This window comes from Sceloporus occidentalis, unplaced genomic scaffold, assembly GCF_023333645.1.
Source record: "Sceloporus occidentalis isolate IW3139 unplaced genomic scaffold, rSceOcc1.0.p SCAF_2, whole genome shotgun sequence".
Taxonomy (NCBI): domain Eukaryota; kingdom Metazoa; phylum Chordata; class Lepidosauria; order Squamata; family Phrynosomatidae; genus Sceloporus; species Sceloporus occidentalis.
This window is the reverse complement of record NW_028316982.1, coordinates 71,956,839-71,978,471: the sequence shown is the minus strand read 5'-3', so window position 1 is coordinate 71,978,471 and position 21,633 is coordinate 71,956,839. Positions and strand designations below refer to the sequence as shown.

At 39.2% G+C, this 21,633-nt stretch overlaps 1 protein-coding gene across 5 annotated transcripts in view; it reads right to left on the bottom strand.

Annotated features, from left to right (window-relative positions):
- Positions 1 to 21,633, bottom strand: part of ATRNL1 (attractin like 1) — a 686,837-nt gene that overhangs the window by 586,795 nt on the left and 78,409 nt on the right. For 4 of the 5 annotated variants that reach the window (XM_089509984.1, XM_089509985.1, XM_089509987.1 and 1 more), the window contains exons 3-7: positions 21,467 to 21,580; positions 17,824 to 17,952; positions 14,935 to 15,143; positions 3,917 to 4,091; positions 157 to 244 (exon numbers count right to left, since the gene is read on the bottom strand). In XM_089509984.1, the coding sequence (XP_089366110.1) occupies positions 157 to 244; positions 3,917 to 4,091; positions 14,935 to 15,143; positions 17,824 to 17,952; positions 21,467 to 21,580 (715 nt within the window). The remainder of the gene's footprint in view (positions 1 to 156; positions 245 to 3,916; positions 4,092 to 14,934; positions 15,144 to 17,823; positions 17,953 to 21,466; positions 21,581 to 21,633) is intronic. The other variant, XM_089509986.1, reaches the window with a different exon arrangement.

The window sequence follows — 21,633 nt, the reverse complement described above, 5'->3', positions numbered from 1 at the left end:
CTATATAATTCAAGTGTAAGACTGCTTCAACTCAAGTTGAATCAAGTCAGACATGTTATGCTTAGCAGTTGAAGGAATTGGGTTAGAAAGCATGGCTACCAGAATCCCACAATACAATACAGTAGTAAATTAAATATTAACCTAAAGAAGCCAAACCTGATATAAAGCAATAGTGTGTCCATATCTCTGAAGGGGCCCTTTTGAAACAGGTACCACATTCCAGATGCTGCTTTCCAAATTATAGCTAAAAAGACAAAATTACAAGTTTGTTAGCTGGAAGAGTGTCCTGGGTTTGTGTGTTTGAGCAAACATTTCTTCTGTTTATGCACTGTATCCATAACAAACTGTGAGTATTCCACTTTGTTTACAGTTCAATTAGCATCTCAATAGCTACTTGAATATTTAGACATTTTGTTGACCCCCTTTTGCTAGGGAAATGCACCAAGTAACCATTTAAAAGTATATGAATCTAAAAACCATTTAAATCACATTTTATCTGCCAATTTACCCTTTGAATACATAGAGGAAACATTTCCAGCTGAATACCACTGTGAGTCTGATGTCTAATTAGGATAAATGGGCCTATCATGCTAGTCTTGCCTTCAATAAGTCCAGATGGGCCAAGGATATTAGGCTTACGCTGAAATTTCCTTGAATTAAGTTATGTTCATGGAATGGGATTCTCACATCAACCTCTTCTTCCAAAATGTTGGCAAGCTTTTAGAGTCAGCCCTCAGTATCCCGGGGGGATCTGTTCCGGATCCCCCCTCTGATGCCAAAATCCGTGGAAGCTCAAGTCCTATTGACCTCAATGGTGGAGTGGCCGCATGGCCATGCCACCATTGGGGACAATGGCACTTTGCCTCCCTGGCCGCCCGAAGCCTACCTCACCTTCCTCTCCTCTTCCTCCTCCAACTCCTTGTACTTCTTCTGTGGTCCAGTGACCATGGCACGGCCTGGAGGGGCAGGAAATGGAGTGGTGGATCCCCAGTTGGGCCCTATTGGTCACACACCATGGGGGGGGGGGGGAGACAGACTGAGTTGGAGGGGCTCATCCAGGCCTGATGGGGGCAGCAGGAACCATAAGCCTTGGGCATCCCTTGGGGCTGAGGACAAGGGAGCAAGCAAAGTCTGAGGGTACCAGTGCCAAATGCCACTTCCTGGGAGTGGTTCTGGGGTGACCAGATGACCTCACAGTCCCTTTTGGCTCTGGTCCCACTGAGGCTCCGCTGCTTGATTTCCTGCCCCTCCAGGCCTTGTCATGGCTGCTGGACCACAGGAGGAGGAGGAGGAGGAATGCTAGGTAGACTTTGGGCAGCCAGGGAGGAGCCCTTTCTCCGGTTCAGATGTCCCCCAGGCAGCCTCCTCCTCTTCCTCTTCCCCATCCCCATCACCTCTTCCTACTCTTCCTTCCTCCCCCTCCTCTCCTGCCCCTCCAGGCTTGCCATCCATGGATGCTGGAATCCGAGGATGGCAAGTCCACAGATATGGAGGGTATACTGTATTTTTATTAACAGTAGTTACAATTACTGTTGAATTGAGTTAATTTACTATACTATACTCTTTTAATAAATTTAGTACTGCTTAAAATAACATCTCTCAGCAGTTTACATACAGTATAGTATCCTAATTCATGTCCTTGTAAATAGAATAAACAATTTACATCTCAATGGTAAAAGCAGTCATGAGCTTTTTATACTTTGGTATAGATGAAGAGGTCATAGATCATTGAATGCCCAATTTGTATGAGATTGCAGGGGGGAAAGCTCAGATCTGTTATCACGTGGACACTTATTGATGCAGTTCTGGCATATTAACATTCAGTCTTGCTTCTCTTACAATAGTGGATACCTTTCAATGTAAAGAGACAGAGAGATACTTGGAGAACAGACATCAAACACATATGTACTGGACTGTTGACTCTCCTGACCAGAAGAAACTATCAGATTGGGTAAAAGGAGTAAATGCCTCTTTGCAATTAAGAAATGTTCCATTATGACTAATAAGTTGTTGTGGAACTGTTGTTTAGACAGCCCAATCCTACTATACTGGAGTTCTGGAACATGTAGTCGCTTCTCACCTGCAAGGGATCATGCAGGAGATGGATTATTGAGATCTGTTTAGATCTGGCTCCAGGCCTTGTTATGGGACACAGATTGCTGTTCAGCTATGTATACCAAGAATTGGATAGGGGCAGTGTATTCTATAAGTTCTGCCATTCTTTTCAGTAGTGGTCAGTACTATAACCAAGCTATTGTTTTGGGCCACATCTCAAACGGGACAGGAGGCACTATTTTCCACTGGTTTTGGTCCTTCCTGAAGGGAAGAGTTTAGAATATGGAGGAATTCATATTTGATACTCTCTCCATGGCTCACGTTGCCCCTCAGTGGGTCTGTCGTGTCACCCATTTTATTCTGTATTTGCATTAAACCACTGACACAGAACAATTGGTTCAGTGCCACCGATATGTCTGTAATGATGTGAGTAATTACTTGTGTCAGTAATGAATCAGATGAGCATAAGTGAATTTTAATCCAAGTAAACAACTGGTCAACTGAAATGCAGGTCTGAGAATAGGGATTCAGCTTGTACAGAAGAGGGTGGCAATCTCCTGAGATCTAGTTTTGCTGTACTTCTGGATTCAATTCTGAACCTGAAAATCCAGGTGTATATAACCATAACCACACTGCAGAAATAATGTAGTTTGACACTACTTCAATTGTCATGACCCTGTCCTATAGAATTTGTAGACTGATGATGCAACTTTCTGCACACACACTTTGGCAAAAGGATACACTATGGACAATTGATTAAATAATCTGTTGCTTTAAAGATGCTTTCTCAATGTCAGCCAGCTTTATTGATTTGTTTGTTTCTTTAATATATTACCTTTTTTCCAGGCTGGGAGGTATTTTGGCCAAGGTATTTTGCTCCCTGAAGTGGAAATCATACAGGATCCCACCCCATTTTCACTAGTGACAATATTAAAGTCTTGCTGCACAATTTAAAAAGAAATCCCAATTTTCAATCTGCCTCTACAGTGTCACCAGAAGCACTCTGTATAATCCGCTATAGGCCAGCCCCACATTTTTCATTTACAAAGCATATTTTGCTAATAAATATGTATCTTAATCACAAGAACAAGTACAAGTGGTTAGGATCCTGAAAATATCTGCCTTTAAACAATGACAGTTGGATAGCTAGACTCTGAATACAGTATACTGATTTCATCTGGACTCTCTGGAGGACAATGTGCATTATTTCATTTACATCACCAAATATGCCTCCCACCGCATTTAGGAGCTAAGCTGCTTATTTGTCTGAATGTGACCCTAGATTTTTGCCCCATTCTGATGACACCCCTCTGCTTTTAATTTAATTTAGCACAAATACTATTGCAGACACTGTCTATAGATCAGGATGAATAGAATTTAATATCCCTTGTATAAAATGTAATGTGATAAGGACCGGGGGGGTTTTCATTGCAGTTTTTTTTCCCAACGAACAGTATCTTCACTCCAGCTCCTAGTCTATCTCATAATGTCAGTGTGAAACCCAGAATGTGTCTACTACAATGTGATCTCCCAAACAGTAAGACATACAGGGGTTGTGCTGCATAATTTAGTGTTATATGGATTTACACACACATGTACAAGCAGAGAATACTTAGAAGCAAGCAGGCAAACTACACTACTTTAAAAACTGCCAACTCCAGCATCAGATTCCCAAACTGAACCTTGAAGTGTCTCACTTTTGATCTTTTCCCCAGCTCACATTTCTCTCTCTGTTCTGCACTGAACTGAACTGTAAGACTTAAAGAGTTGCATGACAAAAGAATGCTATCAATATCAATATTTCCACACAACACTAGGAAAGGAAAGGGAAAGCGAAAGAAAAGGGGTGAAAATAACTTACTTTAATACCATTTGGAAAGTACTGTAATTAAATGCATATCCACCAATCACCCACATAAACTTGCCATGTAGAACTGCCTTATGGGAAGCCCGGCTTACAGATGGACTAAATGGCTTCACGTTAGGCAGAATCCAGTATGACTCCATAGAAGGAACATTCAAAGAACAGTCAGGACCTGTTTGGGAAAAAAATTGGGAGGAGGGTAATACCTGGACTGTACAAATGTATTAATCATTTGAATTTTCAAGATGGTCAGTAATTTCTGGAAGATTGGTTTCAGGAACCAAGCCAGAAGAACACCATCCTTGCATGTGCTCTGGAAGACATAGACTTTGCCAGCCTCAACAGAGACTACATAGGAGAGAAGCAGAGGCCAGAAGCATTGCAAAAAATATTATTATTATTTCAAATGGGAACAAACCTTTTCACTCACTTCAGGACAGTTGTTGAGCAGCACAGCTCACCTTGAATGTACTGTTCATTTTAACTGTACTCAAGATATATGCATTCATACACAAGCCAGTCTGTTCTGGTCCCACAAAACAGGAGTCATTGGACAAGGAATCACAGGCTATGGTGGTTCCAGCCACACCATCATCAATGGAAGAGCCCCCTCCTACATCTCTTCTCCTTTATACTTCTTCTTTGAAACCACAGAAGACCTTTACAGTTTATTGATGGTAGAACATCATCTTCTGCCTGAAATCATGGAAACTGAACTAGATTGTCCCTCATACCTGATAGTGGAAAAAGGTCAATGGTTGAGCTGGAATTGTAGTTCCACAAAAATTCCAGGCAGAAGAAAATGGAGTAGCATCAAGATACTGATGTCTCCTTCCACTTTCATAGAGGCCATGATGCCCCCATAAAGTCTTATGTAAAAGGAACAGTTCTTATGTAAAAGGAACCACAACCGTAGACAATATTCCCCCTTATTCTGTCTTGACCAGCAAAAAGATAAGATTTGTCCCCGTGGCAACTATGAGACATTTGTGGAGTAGAAGAGAATTGTGGTTATTTATACAAAACAACTGAAACATAATTCTTTCTCCTTTTTCTTGATGTTTTACGTTTTCAAGGAGAACGCTAGACTGTGATAGATACTTATTTGGAATTAGCAGCTTGCCATCCATATTGATTCTCCCCCCCCCCCCCCCCCCATGTCAATATATTTTGAGTTGATTCAGGGCAGTGAGAAATTGTAGTAGAAGAATTTTAAGATTTGGGGAATAATACTCTTATAGTACAGACTTACCAAAGGAATCCTGAATTTGGAAGTGACTACTGTGGAAACAACAGGGCAGCTGTCCCAATTTAACACAAGTCAAGATGGTGTTCGCAGAGATCCCTATGCCTTTAGCACAATGTATTTCAGAACCAAGCTCTAGATTTACTTTATATGCAGCAGATAAACAGTAGTGAACTTTTTTTATTCTAGTGTTTTGTCAGTGTATTGTCATGAAGACTCATACCTGAAGCACTTCTGTACATATCAGTTATATTGTTGACAGTGTCAGTAAAGATAATGTTCTATATGCACATGTCCAGCTGACCCTATCTGACCAGACTTTTGACAGTAGGGTTGTCAGGTGACACTTATTGTAAGGAATGTCTCTTATCTAAGGGTTGGAAAATTTGTCCCTTTACAGAACTGATAGGGCCTAATGGTTGCTCCTTAACTGAGGGTTGGAAAGCTTTTCTTGTTATATAGGCTGAACAAAATGTAAAAAAAAAATTAAAAATTCCTGTATTTCTAATGTGTGCATAAAGACATAAATGAGTGTCTTATATAATTTATGAATGTGGACAATACATTAATTTTACAGGAATATGTGTCGCTAAGTTAACTGGAATCCATACTTTCATTTGGTCTTTAGGCAGAACAGAAACTTTAGAAATGCTTTCTGATTGTCAGCCTTGTGTGTATTCCTTATTATTATTTTGAAAAGCTGGCAATACTATCTGAGAGTGAACTCCAAGTATGAGAATGTTTCTTGAAAATATTATCCAAGATTAACTAGGCTGAAAACAAAGCCAGACTACACAAAGCCAATCCAAAGAAGTATGTTCACATACACATCCAATAGCATCAGTACTTAAAATGCAAACTGCATTCTTTTGTTCTCAAACATAGGTTGATTTCTGAAATGCCAAAGTATGGATGTTATGCACTTTTTTTTACATGTTTAAATCCAGGTATTAGATACAGAAAAGATATGCTTTTGTATTCATTTTGGTTTGGTTTGTGCTGAACAGTGACACCAAGTGGTAAACAATACACAGAATCTATGTGAACCTGAAGCTCACAAAAAGTGAAAGACTACTTATTTAAAATTTGGTAATCCAACTGCATTTTAAGAAAATATTACTGGAGCACTGACATCTTCTAATACAATACAGCAATTACAGCAATTGTGGAATCACAGAATGCACATGAAAAAACTATACTTGTTCACAATCTACCCATAATTATAAAGGAAAGTGTCACTGAAATACACAAAAATAAAAATATACAGAGTGCAAAAAGCAATGCAAAAATTATTATGCAAAGAGTGACACTGAATGTGCAGTAGAAGAATTATTCATCTGTAACTGATAGCCATTCCTGGACAGCTTGTTTCACTACAAATATGTTCATCATTTTCCCATCACCATGGAGCTGGCTTCAGTAGTATTTGTAGCTTAATATGATGGATTCCATAAAGTCAAAATGGCAAGTGTTCAGGCACACAGCATTCTCAAAAGTACAATGTGCATCTCAGTGGTTCAACAAAGTTTCCGGCCTGACTGAATGTGTAATTTGGCATCCAGGTTACCAAATATTCTTCAGCTGCTGTATTCATTTTGCATTTTGTCCATGTTTTAATAATTTCACTAAGTGCTGCACCATATCATCAAGTGTTTGACATTTGTTACTACCAATAAACCTACTGGTTGTGACAGAGTAACAGTATTCCATATTCTGAATAGCAATATTTGCCAGTTATTCATGAACAGAACGGCTCTTGTATTTCCTGAAGCCTACACATCTGTGTGAGGCAGTTAATTGCCCTCCTACATGTAATAGGCTTAATTGTACTACTTTTCTTCCCTGGAGACTACTGAGTAGCTTGTATCTCTTTTGGTGACTGGTGCCCATGAAAACAAAACAACACAGAATTTTGTTGTGGGTCATGTGGGCCTTAATGTGCACTTTATGTGCAAAGGTTAGTTTCAGTGTTCCCAAAAGCTGCTCTTCTTTTTTGTATTAATGATGCCAAATTGTTGACATGTTGATAAAAAAAAAAAAAACTAACTGAGATTCAAACAAAACTGCACAACCAGCATTGCATGCTGATGAAGGCTTATGGCAAAATATCCACTGGGCTGTGCATTCAAGTACCTGTATAAGTCAAAAGTCCCTCTTTTTTCACTAAGGAAAATATCACACAAGGGGTTATTCCACACTGGCAAAATAAAGTGGCTTCTAGTGGCTTTGAAGTCTGGCTGTTTAAACAATGCATGAGGTGAAAGCAGGGGAAACCAAAACAATGCCATGCTCCAGAGCTAAAAAAAAAAAAACCACAGCAAAAAGAAGCTGAGATATGACTCAAGGTGGGAAATGTGCATCATCAAACTGGAATATAATCACCCCAGTGACAGTATGGGACTGTGGCAAAGTAAAAATACAGTCACCAATAATGTAATGGATCTAATTACAACATACACAAACCAGTCCAACAGGAGGGCATATTGGGGGGGGGGGGGGGCATGCATGATCATATCACTGGGCACATCAATGCATTGTACAAGCAATGTATCGCGGCGTCCATTGCAAAGGCATCTGCGAGGGCAAAGGGAGGTAATTGGAAATTGCAGGTAGTTTGTCCGTTCAATGGTACACATGCATGGTGGTGGTACACATGTATGGTGGTGTGGACAGCCTATGGGTGGTCATCCCGTCTTGGGAGATGATGATGTGGACAGCAGGGTTTTGACCCACTTTCAGAAACTCAGAATCAAGCCATTTTTTCCTGACTATCTGCTCTGGCCCAAAGCTTATAAACCAAAATTAAAGCTGAAGAATAGCATCTTTGGCCATACTAATATGGTGTATCTCTCTATCTCGTTGCTGCTTTGCCTTTAAAGTGTTGGTAGATCATCCCATTTCATTGACAGGAAAACCCATCAATGCACTCCCAATATCACTGCTCCATGCCTTCTGCTACAGGCCTGAGATTGGGCAGTCATGTGGTGTCAGTGGGCATGATTCGTCTCCTCTCTCCACACCCTTCTCCCCGTGCTATTTCCAAGCAGCTACTTTCCTGCCCCCCCCCCATTTCATTTCATGGTTTTAAATTTCTTTTTATTAAATTGCACTACCATAATTCTGCGATTGTACTGAAGATAAAAATTTTAAAAAAAACTGAAAGGCACACTAGGTAGGGCATAGAGCAGGATGGTGGGGCTAAGGAAGCTGTGATTAAGAGAGCACACAGGACAATCGATCACAAAAACAGCACCTACGCACTATTCCAGAGAAGTGTGATAATGAATGCTCCCAAAGGCCTGTTACAGAAAGGCCAAAATAAAGCTGCTTCGAGTCACTTTGGAGGTATGGTATTTCAATGATGCATGAGTCTTAAGAGTCCAAAAGCCCCACCAAAGCCGCACTCCAGTCCTTAGGACTGGAGCGTGGCTTTGGTGTGGCTTTTGGACTCTTAGGACTCATGCATCATTGAAATACCATACCTCCAAAGTGACTCAAAGCAGCTTTATTTTGGCCTGTCTGTAACAGGCCAAAGTGATATGTTTTCATTTCCTTAAATAACATGACTGTGGTGAGACAGGAGGCTCATGGGATAATCTCCTAAGTGTGGTTGCTAATCTTAAACATAAAACAGGTTTTTGCACGCACCAAACTTTTACACTTACAATGGAATTTCCTAGAAGCTATCTCAAAATCTAGATCAACTGACATATTTAGTCAGAGATAATTAAATGAAGCTGCTAGAAGCAAATTGCATTTATATCTTTCCCCTGATGCTCTCCCAAGTGATTTATAAACATGTTCTTTGTAACACATTTGGTTCCATGAGAAATTATTACTGTTCCAATATAGGAACAATAACTCAGAGGGAATATGAAAAAAAAGCTAGAACAAAGAGAGGAAGGAGAAAATATGAGTGATGTTTTTCCTCATATCCTAAAATATCACTTACTGTCAGAATTTGAGCACTTTGATGTAAATATAGTCTTGTGTTCACTTATAGCTAAAATAGAAATGTACAACAGTCCTGCCCTCCTTGAATTTCATCTGCACATAAAAACTGAGAAGTGAAAGGCACAGGCAACCTGACTTTTACAGGTCAGCCTTTGGTTACTTCAGGATTCTAGTGTCTTGCTTATGGAGGTTTCTTGAGATAGATTAAATGAGTTGATCCCCAACTATAAACTGCTTTTTGAGAAAAAATGAAATGCTTTTTGAAAAATCTTTTATTTCATCTTTCTGCAACAACTGAAATAATATTCAAATATAAATCTCAGCTTGCTGTTACCATACTGGTAATAGATTTTTATAACATGGTTTCAAGAAATGGTATTTCTGTTCAGTACTATAATTTTTACACAGCTCTTTATTTCATGCTCAATAAAAAGGGAGAGACAGTGAGAATGTAGTCAGTAAGACTATACTGTTGACATTATGGCTGTTATCTCATGTAACGCAATAACACATTTTGAACTTCTTTACGTTCCAGGATCTATTTACATCAAATAATATCTATATAAAAATTCCTAGATTCAAAGTTCAGCAGTGTTCTAACAGAGTTCTTAACAAGTTTTATTATTTCACTATTATAATATTTTGCTCTCTCACACATATTACATATTCAGAAACCAGAACAATATTATTTAAACCTAAAGTTTGTAAATTGACCTTAGTGAATTCAAGAGGATGTACAAAAGCACTAACACTAAACAAAAACCTGTATTCATTTATCCCCACTTCCATTAATTGCCAAAGTATCCATGAACATTTTAATTAATGCGATAAAATGCTACATAATCAGAAATCGTCTTATCTACATTTCAGATCTAATCCCTTTCAGGATACACTGGCTTTGATCCTAAATTACTCTTTCCAGTCACACACAGGGAAGACATTTCTGACACCTCTCCTTTCAGTTTGCATCATGTCCTACACCAGTGATGGAGAACCTATGGCATGCGTGCCAGAGGTGGCACTCAGAGCCCTCTCTGTGGGCACATGTGCCATAGCCCCAGCACACAGTTTGCCAGAGTTTGTTACTACAAAGCCAGAGGGACATGGCACTTTGCAATAAATAATTGGGGTTTGAGATGCATTTTGGGCACTCGGCCTTTAAAAGGTTCACCATCACTGTCCTACACTATTTCCAAGGGTTCCTAACAATTTGGCAGGGAAACAGAATGCAGGAAGAAATGGAAGATTCTACAGTCTGTTCCAGGAATGTGAACTATTCCGTTTACAGGTGGGAAATTGGGAGCAAAACTTTTTTAAAAAGATTGAAAGAAAGCATCTTGGAACATCTTCAATACTGGCAAATTTATTAAGGAATAATCTTCTATTGGCTAGAATCCACTTCATCAGATTAATGATGTGTTACACTCAGTTGGAAAGAACTGTGTGTGTGTGTGTGCGCACACGTTTGTGTTTATGTAGAGAAAGATTGCCAAAAGTTTAGAGTTAACTTGATGGCCCATAACAGCAACCAATACAAAAGAAGAACTGTAAATAGTACAGTCTTAAAATGGCAAATAAATGCAAAAGCTACAGGTGCTTTATAAGAGCGTGAACAAAAATATATGAATATAAGCATTCCAAAATAAAAGGAATTTATATCCCAGTTAGTCTATTCTCACAAATATTAATTGAGAAGGCTTGTAATTTGTCATAGATGACACAGGTGTGTGTGTTTGTGTGTGTGTGTGTGTGTGTGTGCGTGTGTGTGTGTGTGTGTAATGCATTTTTAATATGGATAATTTTAGTGCTCCAGTACTCTGGACAGCTCCTTAATTTCCACAGACAGAAAAAAAAGAGCAAATTGAGATCTCGAGAACTATTTAAAGCTGTACTTTTTTACTATGGCAATACAGGGACTATAGAAAGTGACCTAAATGCAGTATGCATTATTATTTGCAATAATTTGCATAATGCAATCAAATGTCAGCATTTTATAGAGCAATGGTATGTCTCATACCTTTCATGACACTGATAAAAACAAGGGAATTAACTACAATTCTAAACTTAGTGGACCTGGATTTTCAGCCAAAGTTAATTATCTCTCTTGGAGAGATAATATACTGGTATAATTTTCAATCACAAATCAACTTCCTTTATCATTGTTGTTGTGTGCCTTCAAGCCATTTTTGACTTATGCTGGCCCTAATGTGAGCCTATTGTAGGGTTTTCTTGGCAAGATTTGTTCAGTGGAGGTTTTCCATTGCCTCCCCGTGAGGCTGAGAGCATGTGACGTGCCCAAGGTCACACAGTGGGTTTCATGGCCAAGCTTCCATTGTACACAAAGATAAAATACACAAAGGGTAACAAACAAACAAACAAACCTTAAGGACAAATAAAAATATTAACCTAATCAGGGTAGATTGTATCCAGCATGAATTAGTCCAACTTAATGCCCACTCATTTCAAGGTAACTTATCTAAGTCAATAGCAACCCAGTCAAATGTTTTTAATAATACAAGCATAAAAATATACAGCTTACAAAAACCATTCAAATATGGATGAGGGCTAAAAATCAGAAGAAAGGTCAAGAATTACATATTCTTAACTAGTCTTTTAATGCATTTTTAGACAATATATTTACTATATTTGGTAATTCCCTGTGTTACCTTATATGAAGGATCATTTTAAATAACATAATATTATATGAAGACCAAAACTATTGGAAAAATGCACAATCTTTCCTTATGTATGTTACTGACGTGTTCCAGATATGAGTGCTCCCTGATTATAATCATACAATACAGCATTATTATTATTATTATTATTATTATTATTATTATTTCTAAAGCGCTGTAATTATACACAGCACTGTACAAAATCAGTAAAATTAAGGAATACATAAAAGCCTGCCCGAGGCGTACACTCTAAAAGTAATAACAATTAGATAGAGGAATAGATAAAATTACAATGTAGGAAAGAAAAGACAAATTAAAAAACATCAGATAAAAAGCAAATCGCATCAAACATTATCAGACAGCCAGATGACAATCACAAATTCCCTGAGAACGCTTCCCTAAACAATATGGTTTTCAGCTCAGCCTTAAAACTGGTTAGGGAAGTGATGAGCCATGCATGCAGAGGAAGAAGGTTCCAGGAATGAGGGGCAGCAAGAGAGAAGGGACGGATCCGGGACGGGGCAGAGAAAATCCTGGGTTGAGAAAGGAGACTTTGGCTACCAGAGCGGAGAGTGTGAGTAGGGATGTAGGGAGAGAGAAGATCAGTTAAATAAAGAGGGGCCAGCCATGGAGGGCTTTAAAAGTGAGTAGCAAAAGTTTGTACCTGATGCGGAAAGGAAGAGGGAGCCAGTGAAGGGAGGACAACAGAGGGGAGACATGATCATAGCGGCGAGCGAGTGTAATAATGCGTGCAGCTGAATGCTGAATGGGTGGAGGTGAGAGAGAGGAAGCCTTGCCAAGAGGAGGTTACAGTAGTCTAGTCGTGAGACCACTAGGGCATGGACCAGTGTTTTTGCGGTAAAAGCTGAGAGATATGGACGGATTTTGGCAATATTATAGAGAAAAAATCTACAGACCTTGGCTGTAGTCTGGATCTGGGGGATAAATGACAAAGAGGAGTCAAAAATGAAACCAAGACTGCGGTCTTCCTGGACCGGCTAGATAGAGATGTTATTGAAAGAAATAGAAAAGGAGTAGTGAAGGGTGGGCTTAGGTGGGAAAACAAGAAGCTCGGTCTTGGACATATTGAGCTTCAGACACCGATGGTGCATCCAGTGGGAGACAGCTGTTAAACAGGATGACACTTGCTGTTCTAGCTGTGGTGAAAGATTAGGAGTGGAAAGGTACAGCTGGGTATCATCGGCGTATAAATGAACAGCAACTGTAATTTTGGAACTACAAAGTCTGGTCACTAAACTTCCTTCACTCTTGGATATACTGTCTTGGACAGCTGGCTGCTGGCAGTTATACCATGGTACTCTGGAATCATACCTGCATCACAGATTTAAATCCAAAATTAGTCATACTAGAGTGAAATGACTTGGACCTGGTTTATGATTTATGTTTATGATTTAATTATGTTCCATTAATTTAAATGAGTCTGCTTTATATATGACTATGGAACGAATTTTAAAATATTACACTTGCCAATTTTAAACTGTAAAACTGATGGAACAAAATCCTTTTACAACAGCATGCACAGTAACTTTCTGTTGTTAGAGGAGCTTTTAATGGTGATATCAATATGACTGAGCAGCAACAATTTGTATCCTACCAGACCAGACTCTTTCAATTTGTGTTTTTATGTATAAAGTAACAATTTAATTCCACGCTAGACCCTGGAAATTAGGGATTATCTATACAATGATCTGTAATGAAGAGAACAGCAATAAAGACTCAGCTATCACAACAGGCCTTTTATCTTTTTAAAGGACTTATTTTCTCTCAGAAACCTGGCGACTATCCTAGATGTTCATTCCAAAATATCCACCAGATGTCACAATTGCTCAGAAAGACATAACGTACTATTAAATATATTACTAAATGCTTATACCTTAAACTAAGACATTAAAGGCAACAATTAACAATGTATTCAGCACAGGAGGGAACAGAATGGTCTGTACTACTTTACTTTTTTGAAATACTATCATTTTTAGTTGCAGGAAATAAAATGCATAAGTATTAAATGTACAGTCGCACCTCTGTTTTTGCGGACTTGGAGTTCATGTCCCTCGCCCATTCACGGGCAGCAAATGGAGGGGGACAAAATGGGATGCATGCTGCTATTCAAGCCAACAGGGTTTGAATATTGGCAGGAGGGTTCGAAACAGATCCCCGTGAAAACAGAGGGGTAACTATACTATTCCCCTCCTTTTCCAAAAAATCTTGACATACAACACGATAAAGGTTGAGTCTCCCTTATCCAGAATTCAGAACTCAGAAATATTTCAAAATCGTCCACATGGGTGGTTGAGAAAGTGACACCTATACTTTCTGTGTTCACAAACTTTGTTTCACAAACAAAAGTATTAAAAACGTTTATAAAATTACCTTCAGGCAATGTTTATAAGATACATATGAAACATGAATGAATTTCATGTTTAGACTTGGGCCCCAGCTCCAAGATTATCTGCATGCAAGCATTCCAAAATCCCCCCGCTAAAAATATTATTTTAAAAAACCCAAAATCCAAAACACTTCTGGTCCCAAGCATTTGAGATTAGACATATTCAGCCTGTAGTATGTTTTAGCTCTTTTTAAAGCAAACCTGCAAACAAAATTAAGCATTCAGTTCATTAAAAACAACATCAACAACCCACCAACAGTATCAAATTGCTTTCCAAGAGCTATTGCAATCTATTCACTTATCTGTGTGCCCTGGTCACGACAGCTACATATACAGATAGAGTCAATTTGTTCCATCCATATCTTCTCAGACCTTTGTCCACCTTGTTCCAATTCCACACTGCAATGTCTCTCTATTAAGCCCATTTCTGTTCTATTTTAACTCTGTCAGAGCCAGCCTTTTGGCCAGAATAACCCATAAAACCTGTTTCCTTTCTTTTTCTAGCCGTCCAACCTTTTTCTACCATGCAACTGCCTTTGGTACCAAGAAAGGTGAGACAAAAATAAAATTATTAAGTCAACACTCACTACAGTCTAAATGCTTGTTTCACTTCTTAGTAAAGGTTTGCAAACTGGAAGAAAAGGTAGCTGCTTGTCCAGCCCAAGAATTCTGGCATAGAGACCAGCTTTAAATAATACATTTTTATCTTTTAAGAAAAATAATGTAAACTCACCTTGCCAGCTATCATTGCACACACACAGCTTCTCTCCAGTCAAATCACAGTAGCCATGATCAGGACTTCCACAGTTAGCTTTACAGTAAGGAATATCACAGGCTTCTCCTTTCCAGTACTTGTCACATTCACAATATACTTGGCTTGGAACTGAGTTACTTGTTGTACACTTCCCATGCCCCGAGCAGTTATTGGGACATGAATTAATTCTGCAATAAGCAAGATCAGAAGGAAGAAAAAGAAGAACAGTAAAGACATACAGATTAACAAGTGTTTATATAAAGTCACCCCTCCGTTCTCGATGACTTGAGATCTGTGGTCTTGAATATTCATGGAGGGGCGACCTCTGTTAGTTTCAATGGCGCAGCCTTGTAGCATGCACCCTGCAATCGCTCGCAGGCACACACCTCATTCAAGCCTATGGGGCTTGAATATCGGTGAGTGTCCATTTTTGCTGGGAGATCCAGAACAGATTCCCCATGAAAAAGGAGGGCTGACTGTATTGTTATAATTACCTATTTTTTTTCTTTTCATAAAACAGATGGGAAATATATTTTCTTAAAGGGTAACCTCAAAATTGTGTATCCTAGTGTTATCTCACAGAAATCAAACAGAGCATAACCAGAATCAGAAATCATTATAATGTAACAAGCAAAATATCAATGGATTGTCCACAAATTATTTTTTTATGTTTTTACTATTGTGTCTTATTGTGCTGCTATAATATCTGAATTAGGTGGACATCTGTGATTAAGCAAGAAACATGATATCAAAACCACAAGCTAAAAATATTGGTATCTAGACTTTTAAACACAGATTGCTTTGGTTTCAAAAGAAATGGATGCATAACCAGTACATAAAGTTATGTCTGCCTCCTGTTGCATTCTGGGGTTTGTAGTTCAGTGAGGCATAACAGCTCTGGCTGAGAATTCTGGATGCCCCTCCCTCAACTGCAAATCCCAGAATGTGACAGGAGGCAGCCAGAGCAGTAAAAGTGGAATAGCAGCACTATAAGTATAGTACATTAATCTCAGTTTGCACACACCATGGCTTACATGAGAATTCTGCTGCCTCTGCCCTTAATTGATGCTACCCTTTGGCTACATACTTGCACATGATTACCCATGCTAGTGTACTGCCTATATTCTGAATCCATTGAGATCCAGTGGTAACAATTTTCCAAGCGCCATCGTGTTGCACTAGTCTGAGCACTAGACTATTACTCTGAAGAACATGCTTCTAATCCTTGTTTGGCCATGAAACCCACTGGTTGATCTTGGGCAAGTCACATTCTCTCAGACAAAAGCAATGGTAAAACTCCTCTAAACAAATCATGCCGAGAAAACGCCATATGTCCTTCACCTGATGGTCGCCATACACTGAAATTACTTGAAAGCACACAACATACATACATACATGTTAGATGCTGGTCAAAAACACAACAAGCTTGCTAAACTAGTTAACTTCAGGAGTCTACCATGGACAGAGATACTTTCAGCACACTCATTCGCATGCCAAACATAAATAGAAGCATGGGTTCAGTAAAAGTTCTCCTAAGAACTTGGCAGATGCTACAGACAACTGACTTCCCAAATATTTACACACACAGCTCGTGGTATGAGACCATTTGGTAAACAGCATCAGCTAATACTAATGTGTGTTAATTCTAACCTCCTTCTATAAAATGAAACTGACATGGGTAACATAATGCATTTATCTGAAACATTTTATCCTACTCTTCAGCCAAAAAGAGTCCAAGAGTTGCCTAAAAAATAAAAAAGAAGACACTCCCTGACTCTGCTTATACTTTCTGCACTCCCTGCTTACAATGAAGAACCATTCTGGGACGGACAGAAGCACTAGAGGGCCTTGTCCAATTTATGGAATTAACTTATCCCAGCCTTCAGAATATGTTCTAAAATGGAGTGGTGATGGGAGAAAAGATTTGACCATTTAACTGACAGATTAGGTTAGGAGCAGGAAGTGCTGGATGTTTATGGAGAGTATGTTAGAGTTCAGGGAGAACTGGAAACTGAAACAGAATGTAACTTTTTTTTTGCAAGTAGTGGGCCAACAGAATGCTTTTAATAAATAAACTGTTATTTGTTGTTGTTTCACTCCTAAATTGTTAATTCAGAAATTATCCGAATCTCAGCCACAAAAAAACAAACCAACAAACAAAAGAATGTACACACTTGTCCATATTTGAAAAACCTTAAGGTTGCTATAGCAAAACATAAGGAAGCATTTAGGCGAGGGGTTAAGGTAAGTGACTGGAGCACAGGATCAGATAAGGAAGGAGTTTCCTGAAAGGGATTTCCATCATATATACTTCATCCTGCCTGAGGGAGGACAGACCCTGTTTCTTGCAAGCAGGTATGAACTGGTCTTGCATATCAACTACCTCCTTCCCTACTGGGCATACCTATTTTTCACAATCCTAGGCTGCTGACCCACACCAGAGAGTTGCTCCAGGCTAGTAAGTATCTCAATGCCTCCCCCCCCCCCCAAGTAATGTGTATTCGTCCAAGGGCAAGGTCTACAAAAATCCCTGCTTCATATATTATAACACATCAGATCGTTTTGCTTTGACGTATTTGAGAGAGATCTCATACAATAAATTATTTACAGATTCACATAAAACAACTCAGACACACAAAACACTATGTATACTATTGTTCCTGAAATAATTTTTTATCTATTCACTATATTTCTTGTCATGAGCATCATTTTTCACATTCTGTGTGACTTCTAACACATCCTTTATTTGTTAAAATCCCAGTCTGCATAAGGCTGTTTCAAATAATTTTAAGCCCTAAATCTTATTTACTATGAAAACATCTCTGCTGATTAATAAACAGAAATGTGACTGGTTTAAAAAATACTTACGAGTAAAAAATATTAAATCCTGTTAAATTATAAGCAGCATCACTAAAAAAGTGTAGCAATGCATAGCCAGATGTAGTAACTACTTCAGGTACAGTTTCATTTCCACGTATTTCTGGAACTATAAGACCACTGCAAGAGATTAAATATCAATTATTCATGGTGCCAATAAGATCCACAATAAAAAGTTAGGGGTCTGAATAAATCAGGTGAGTGCTCAACATAATTGGGAAACATACCAGAACTTCATTATATTGCATTGATTGAGTGCAGAAACTCACACACACAAAATGAGACAAGATTTTCTAAATACGTAGTTATAATTTCAAAGATTTTTCAGATTCCTATTTATTGCAATTTAAATACTAGACATTTTCAGAAAGCTGTACACAGTTTGAAATAAGAAAAACTAGCAGAAGTAGAAACTGACTGAAATGAATAGGAAGGAATAAAAAAATTAGTTTGTGGATGTCATTATTAAACAGAATCTTACTGACTCAGCAAGTGTTAAAACTGGTAAGTCGATAGCAGGTACTCAACACCCTCCAAACTACAATTTTCCTTCCTACAGAAATGTGCATTGTTTTTATCCATTCATTTAAATCAGCTTACTTGAATCCAATAAAAGTATTCTTATTTTTATTTGTAATAAGGCAGAGAATGGAGCAGGATGGGATGCACAGGGAAATTAAATGTAATGAAGAACAGGTTGTTTACCTATAACTGTGGTCTTCATCTGTACCCTCACACAAATGGACATTTCTTCCCAAGTGGCCTTTGTGCCAGTGCAGAGACCTCATTCAGGATCTTCTAGAGTTGAGTAGCTTGGTAGGAACCCAGCTCCCTCCCACATACCATGCATATCCCACCCCACCAAGCCTGTCCCCTCAGTTTTGAAGTCCACCGTGAAATCTACAGAGACCAAAGAGAGGTGATGTAGGGTGAGTTTGTGCGAGGGCACAGATGACCAGTCTAAGAACCACAGTTAGAAGTAAGCAACCTGTTCTTCATAGTCTCTGTGCCTCACACAAATGGGTGACTGAGAAGCTAACCATAGGATGGAAGGTCTCTGAACAAGGAAGAACAATCCAGGAAAGATGATGGTAGTAATAGTAATTGCAGTAATAGGTAGAGAGGATAATATCTTCACTCAGATGGAATTGCAAAATCACTTGGGAAGAAAAGCATTGTCTGGACACAGAACCACCTTGTCCAGATGGCAAACAAGAAATGGTTAATCAAAACACAGAGCTGTGAGCTCATTTGCTCATCTTCAGAGGTTATAGCTAGGAAGAATGTAACCTTTTAGGTAGGTGCTCACCAATAGTAACAAATGGCTCAAAAGGCTTGTGTGTCAGGTGCAAAAGAGACAATGACCAGAATGATATAGATGCCCTTGAGAAAGTATGTAACCACTGGTTTGGAGAAAAGAGTGGTCAAAGTTGAGGACAGTGGTTGGAAATCCACAGCCATTGCCAGGTAAATTTTCAGTGATGAAACAGCCAGCCCTTGCTGACATAAATGCAGCAGAATGGCCATCCCACCTCCAGACACTTGTCCATATCTGTGGTGTAAAGGTTGGTTGGATCTTGATGAGCACCTTGGACACCGTTTGGATGGAAGGGACATTTCTGGAAACACCTCTACAGGCCTTGCGACCTGGGGGGTTCGCAGAAAGAAATCGCCCTTAGGTCTGGCTTGAAGAAATATCCCAACTATAATCTTTGCAGATTAGGAAGGGGGACTTCTGGTTAGGCTTCCTTATGCGAGCAGCCAACCAACAACCCAACTTTTGGATTGTCGTTGAGGGCCCAGGTGTTATCGTCCTTGATAAGCTGCAGAGGTGGTCTGAGGTAAGACACTGGATGCAGCTTCTCCCACACTTGGTTCTTGTTAAGATATTAGTTGCAGTACCATTAAAAAATTAATAAATAGGTCAATAAATGGCCCTGTTTTACCCCATACATCTTGTTTCTGGTCTCATTATTCCAGGGGTTGGGTAGCAAAATGTAGTACAGCATAATTTGTGTGGGAAATATGCAAGCTTGCATGGCTATCTACCAATGATAGTGGAAACCAGGGAGGACTCTGATACCGGAAGCAAGAACATCAGTAGTGAAATTAGTTATAGTAATGGTACTGGTTCCAGTATGAGCTTGAACAGGAATGAAACGAACTCTGGTGCTCCAGCCGCAGACATTCATGCAGGCAATAGTCAATGTAAGATAACAAAAATATTGTTAGTCTTCCTGATACCAGTGCACGCGATCTCTCTCTGTAGGTCAACTTAGAGGAACTCTGTAACCCTGTGCTTGGTTACAGAGGCAGTCCACATCACACAGGTGAGACCCAATGTCAAGTAGATACGTAGACAGAGGTTCTGGTGCAGACAACAGCACTGCTTGGACTAAAGGAAACATCAGAACATCCATCTCTACCATGGGTGCTATAGATGGAACAGCAAATGTTGATGTGGTGGGGACCTTACTAGTGGTGCAACTGGTGTTGATATTGATCAATGCTTTGAATATTCAGACAGCTTCTTCAGTCCCACGTCCCTCTGTCCTGCTGATACTGAGGGCTCTGGGGAAACCTGGCCTGGTGCAGACATAGCAAACTGCCATTCTTAGGTCTCTGTGTTGAAGCCACTTCTTCTCCTGATGGAATTGTGGCAGTTGATGGAGTTGTCAATGCTGAAAAAGTAGGCAATGCCATTGAGATGAATGGAACCATTGGTTGTGCAATTGAGGTGGTCAAAATTGATGTTGTCAGTACAAATGGTGTCTTGATCTTGCTCAGCTTGGAGAGCAACACAGAAGCCAAACGTAAAGGCTAGTTGGAAGCAGCCTGATTGGCTGTTTGAAAGGATTCTCCCAACAATATATTTTTAAACAAGAAGCTCAGGCTTTTAGAAATTGTGATTTATAGCCCCTACAAATGGAGGACTTCTCAACAATATGACCTTCTCCTAAGCACAACAGTGCTGAGAGTGTCTTTTGGAGAGTGAAACCTTTCAACTGCATGCGGCACAGCCCTTGAAAAGGGAGGTAGAGGCTATAGAAACGGGAAAAGGGGAAGAAGTGAAACGGAACTTATAAAATAAATTGAAATATTTTATTTTTATAAGATTGAGAGTGAAGGAAAAGAAGAAATAACATACTTAAGAAAGTGTGATATAAAAGTAAAAGAAGAGAAAAGAAGGTAGGAACTACTCAGCCACGATGAGAACCAAATGATGTCTTTCTGCTGGCTGATAGACAGAAACTGAGGGTACAGTAGCTTGGTGAGTCTCTGTGTCGGTGCAAGAGCCCTTTATGTGAAGCACAAAGACCACAAAGAAGAACTGCAGGTTCACAGAAGAAATGGCTCAAAATTAAATCTGGAGAAAAGCAGGGGAGAAAAACCTGCAGTCCTCCAAAAGTCAAAGAACAATGAGTACAAACATTCATCATTGGCCACACTGGCTAGGGCTGACACGAACTGAAGCCCTGATGAAGAAGGATAAAGAAGGATTTAAACTATATTAACAGAACATAAAGCCAGGTGAAGGGATGAACATTTAAACTGTCTAACATTAAACTGTCTTGTCAAGCCGCAAATGTTTCCATGTATTTGTAATTAAAAGCTATTAAACTGAAACACTCACCTAAATACAGCTATTAAAGGTGCATATATTGAATCTCCATCATAAACATACATATGGTCCCAACTACATTCTGTAGCAAAGTGATTAAATCTTAATCTTAAAACTGAATTAGGACTAGAAAAGGAAAAGGAAAAGAGAGAAAGCATTAAAACATTAAAAGTGGCTTT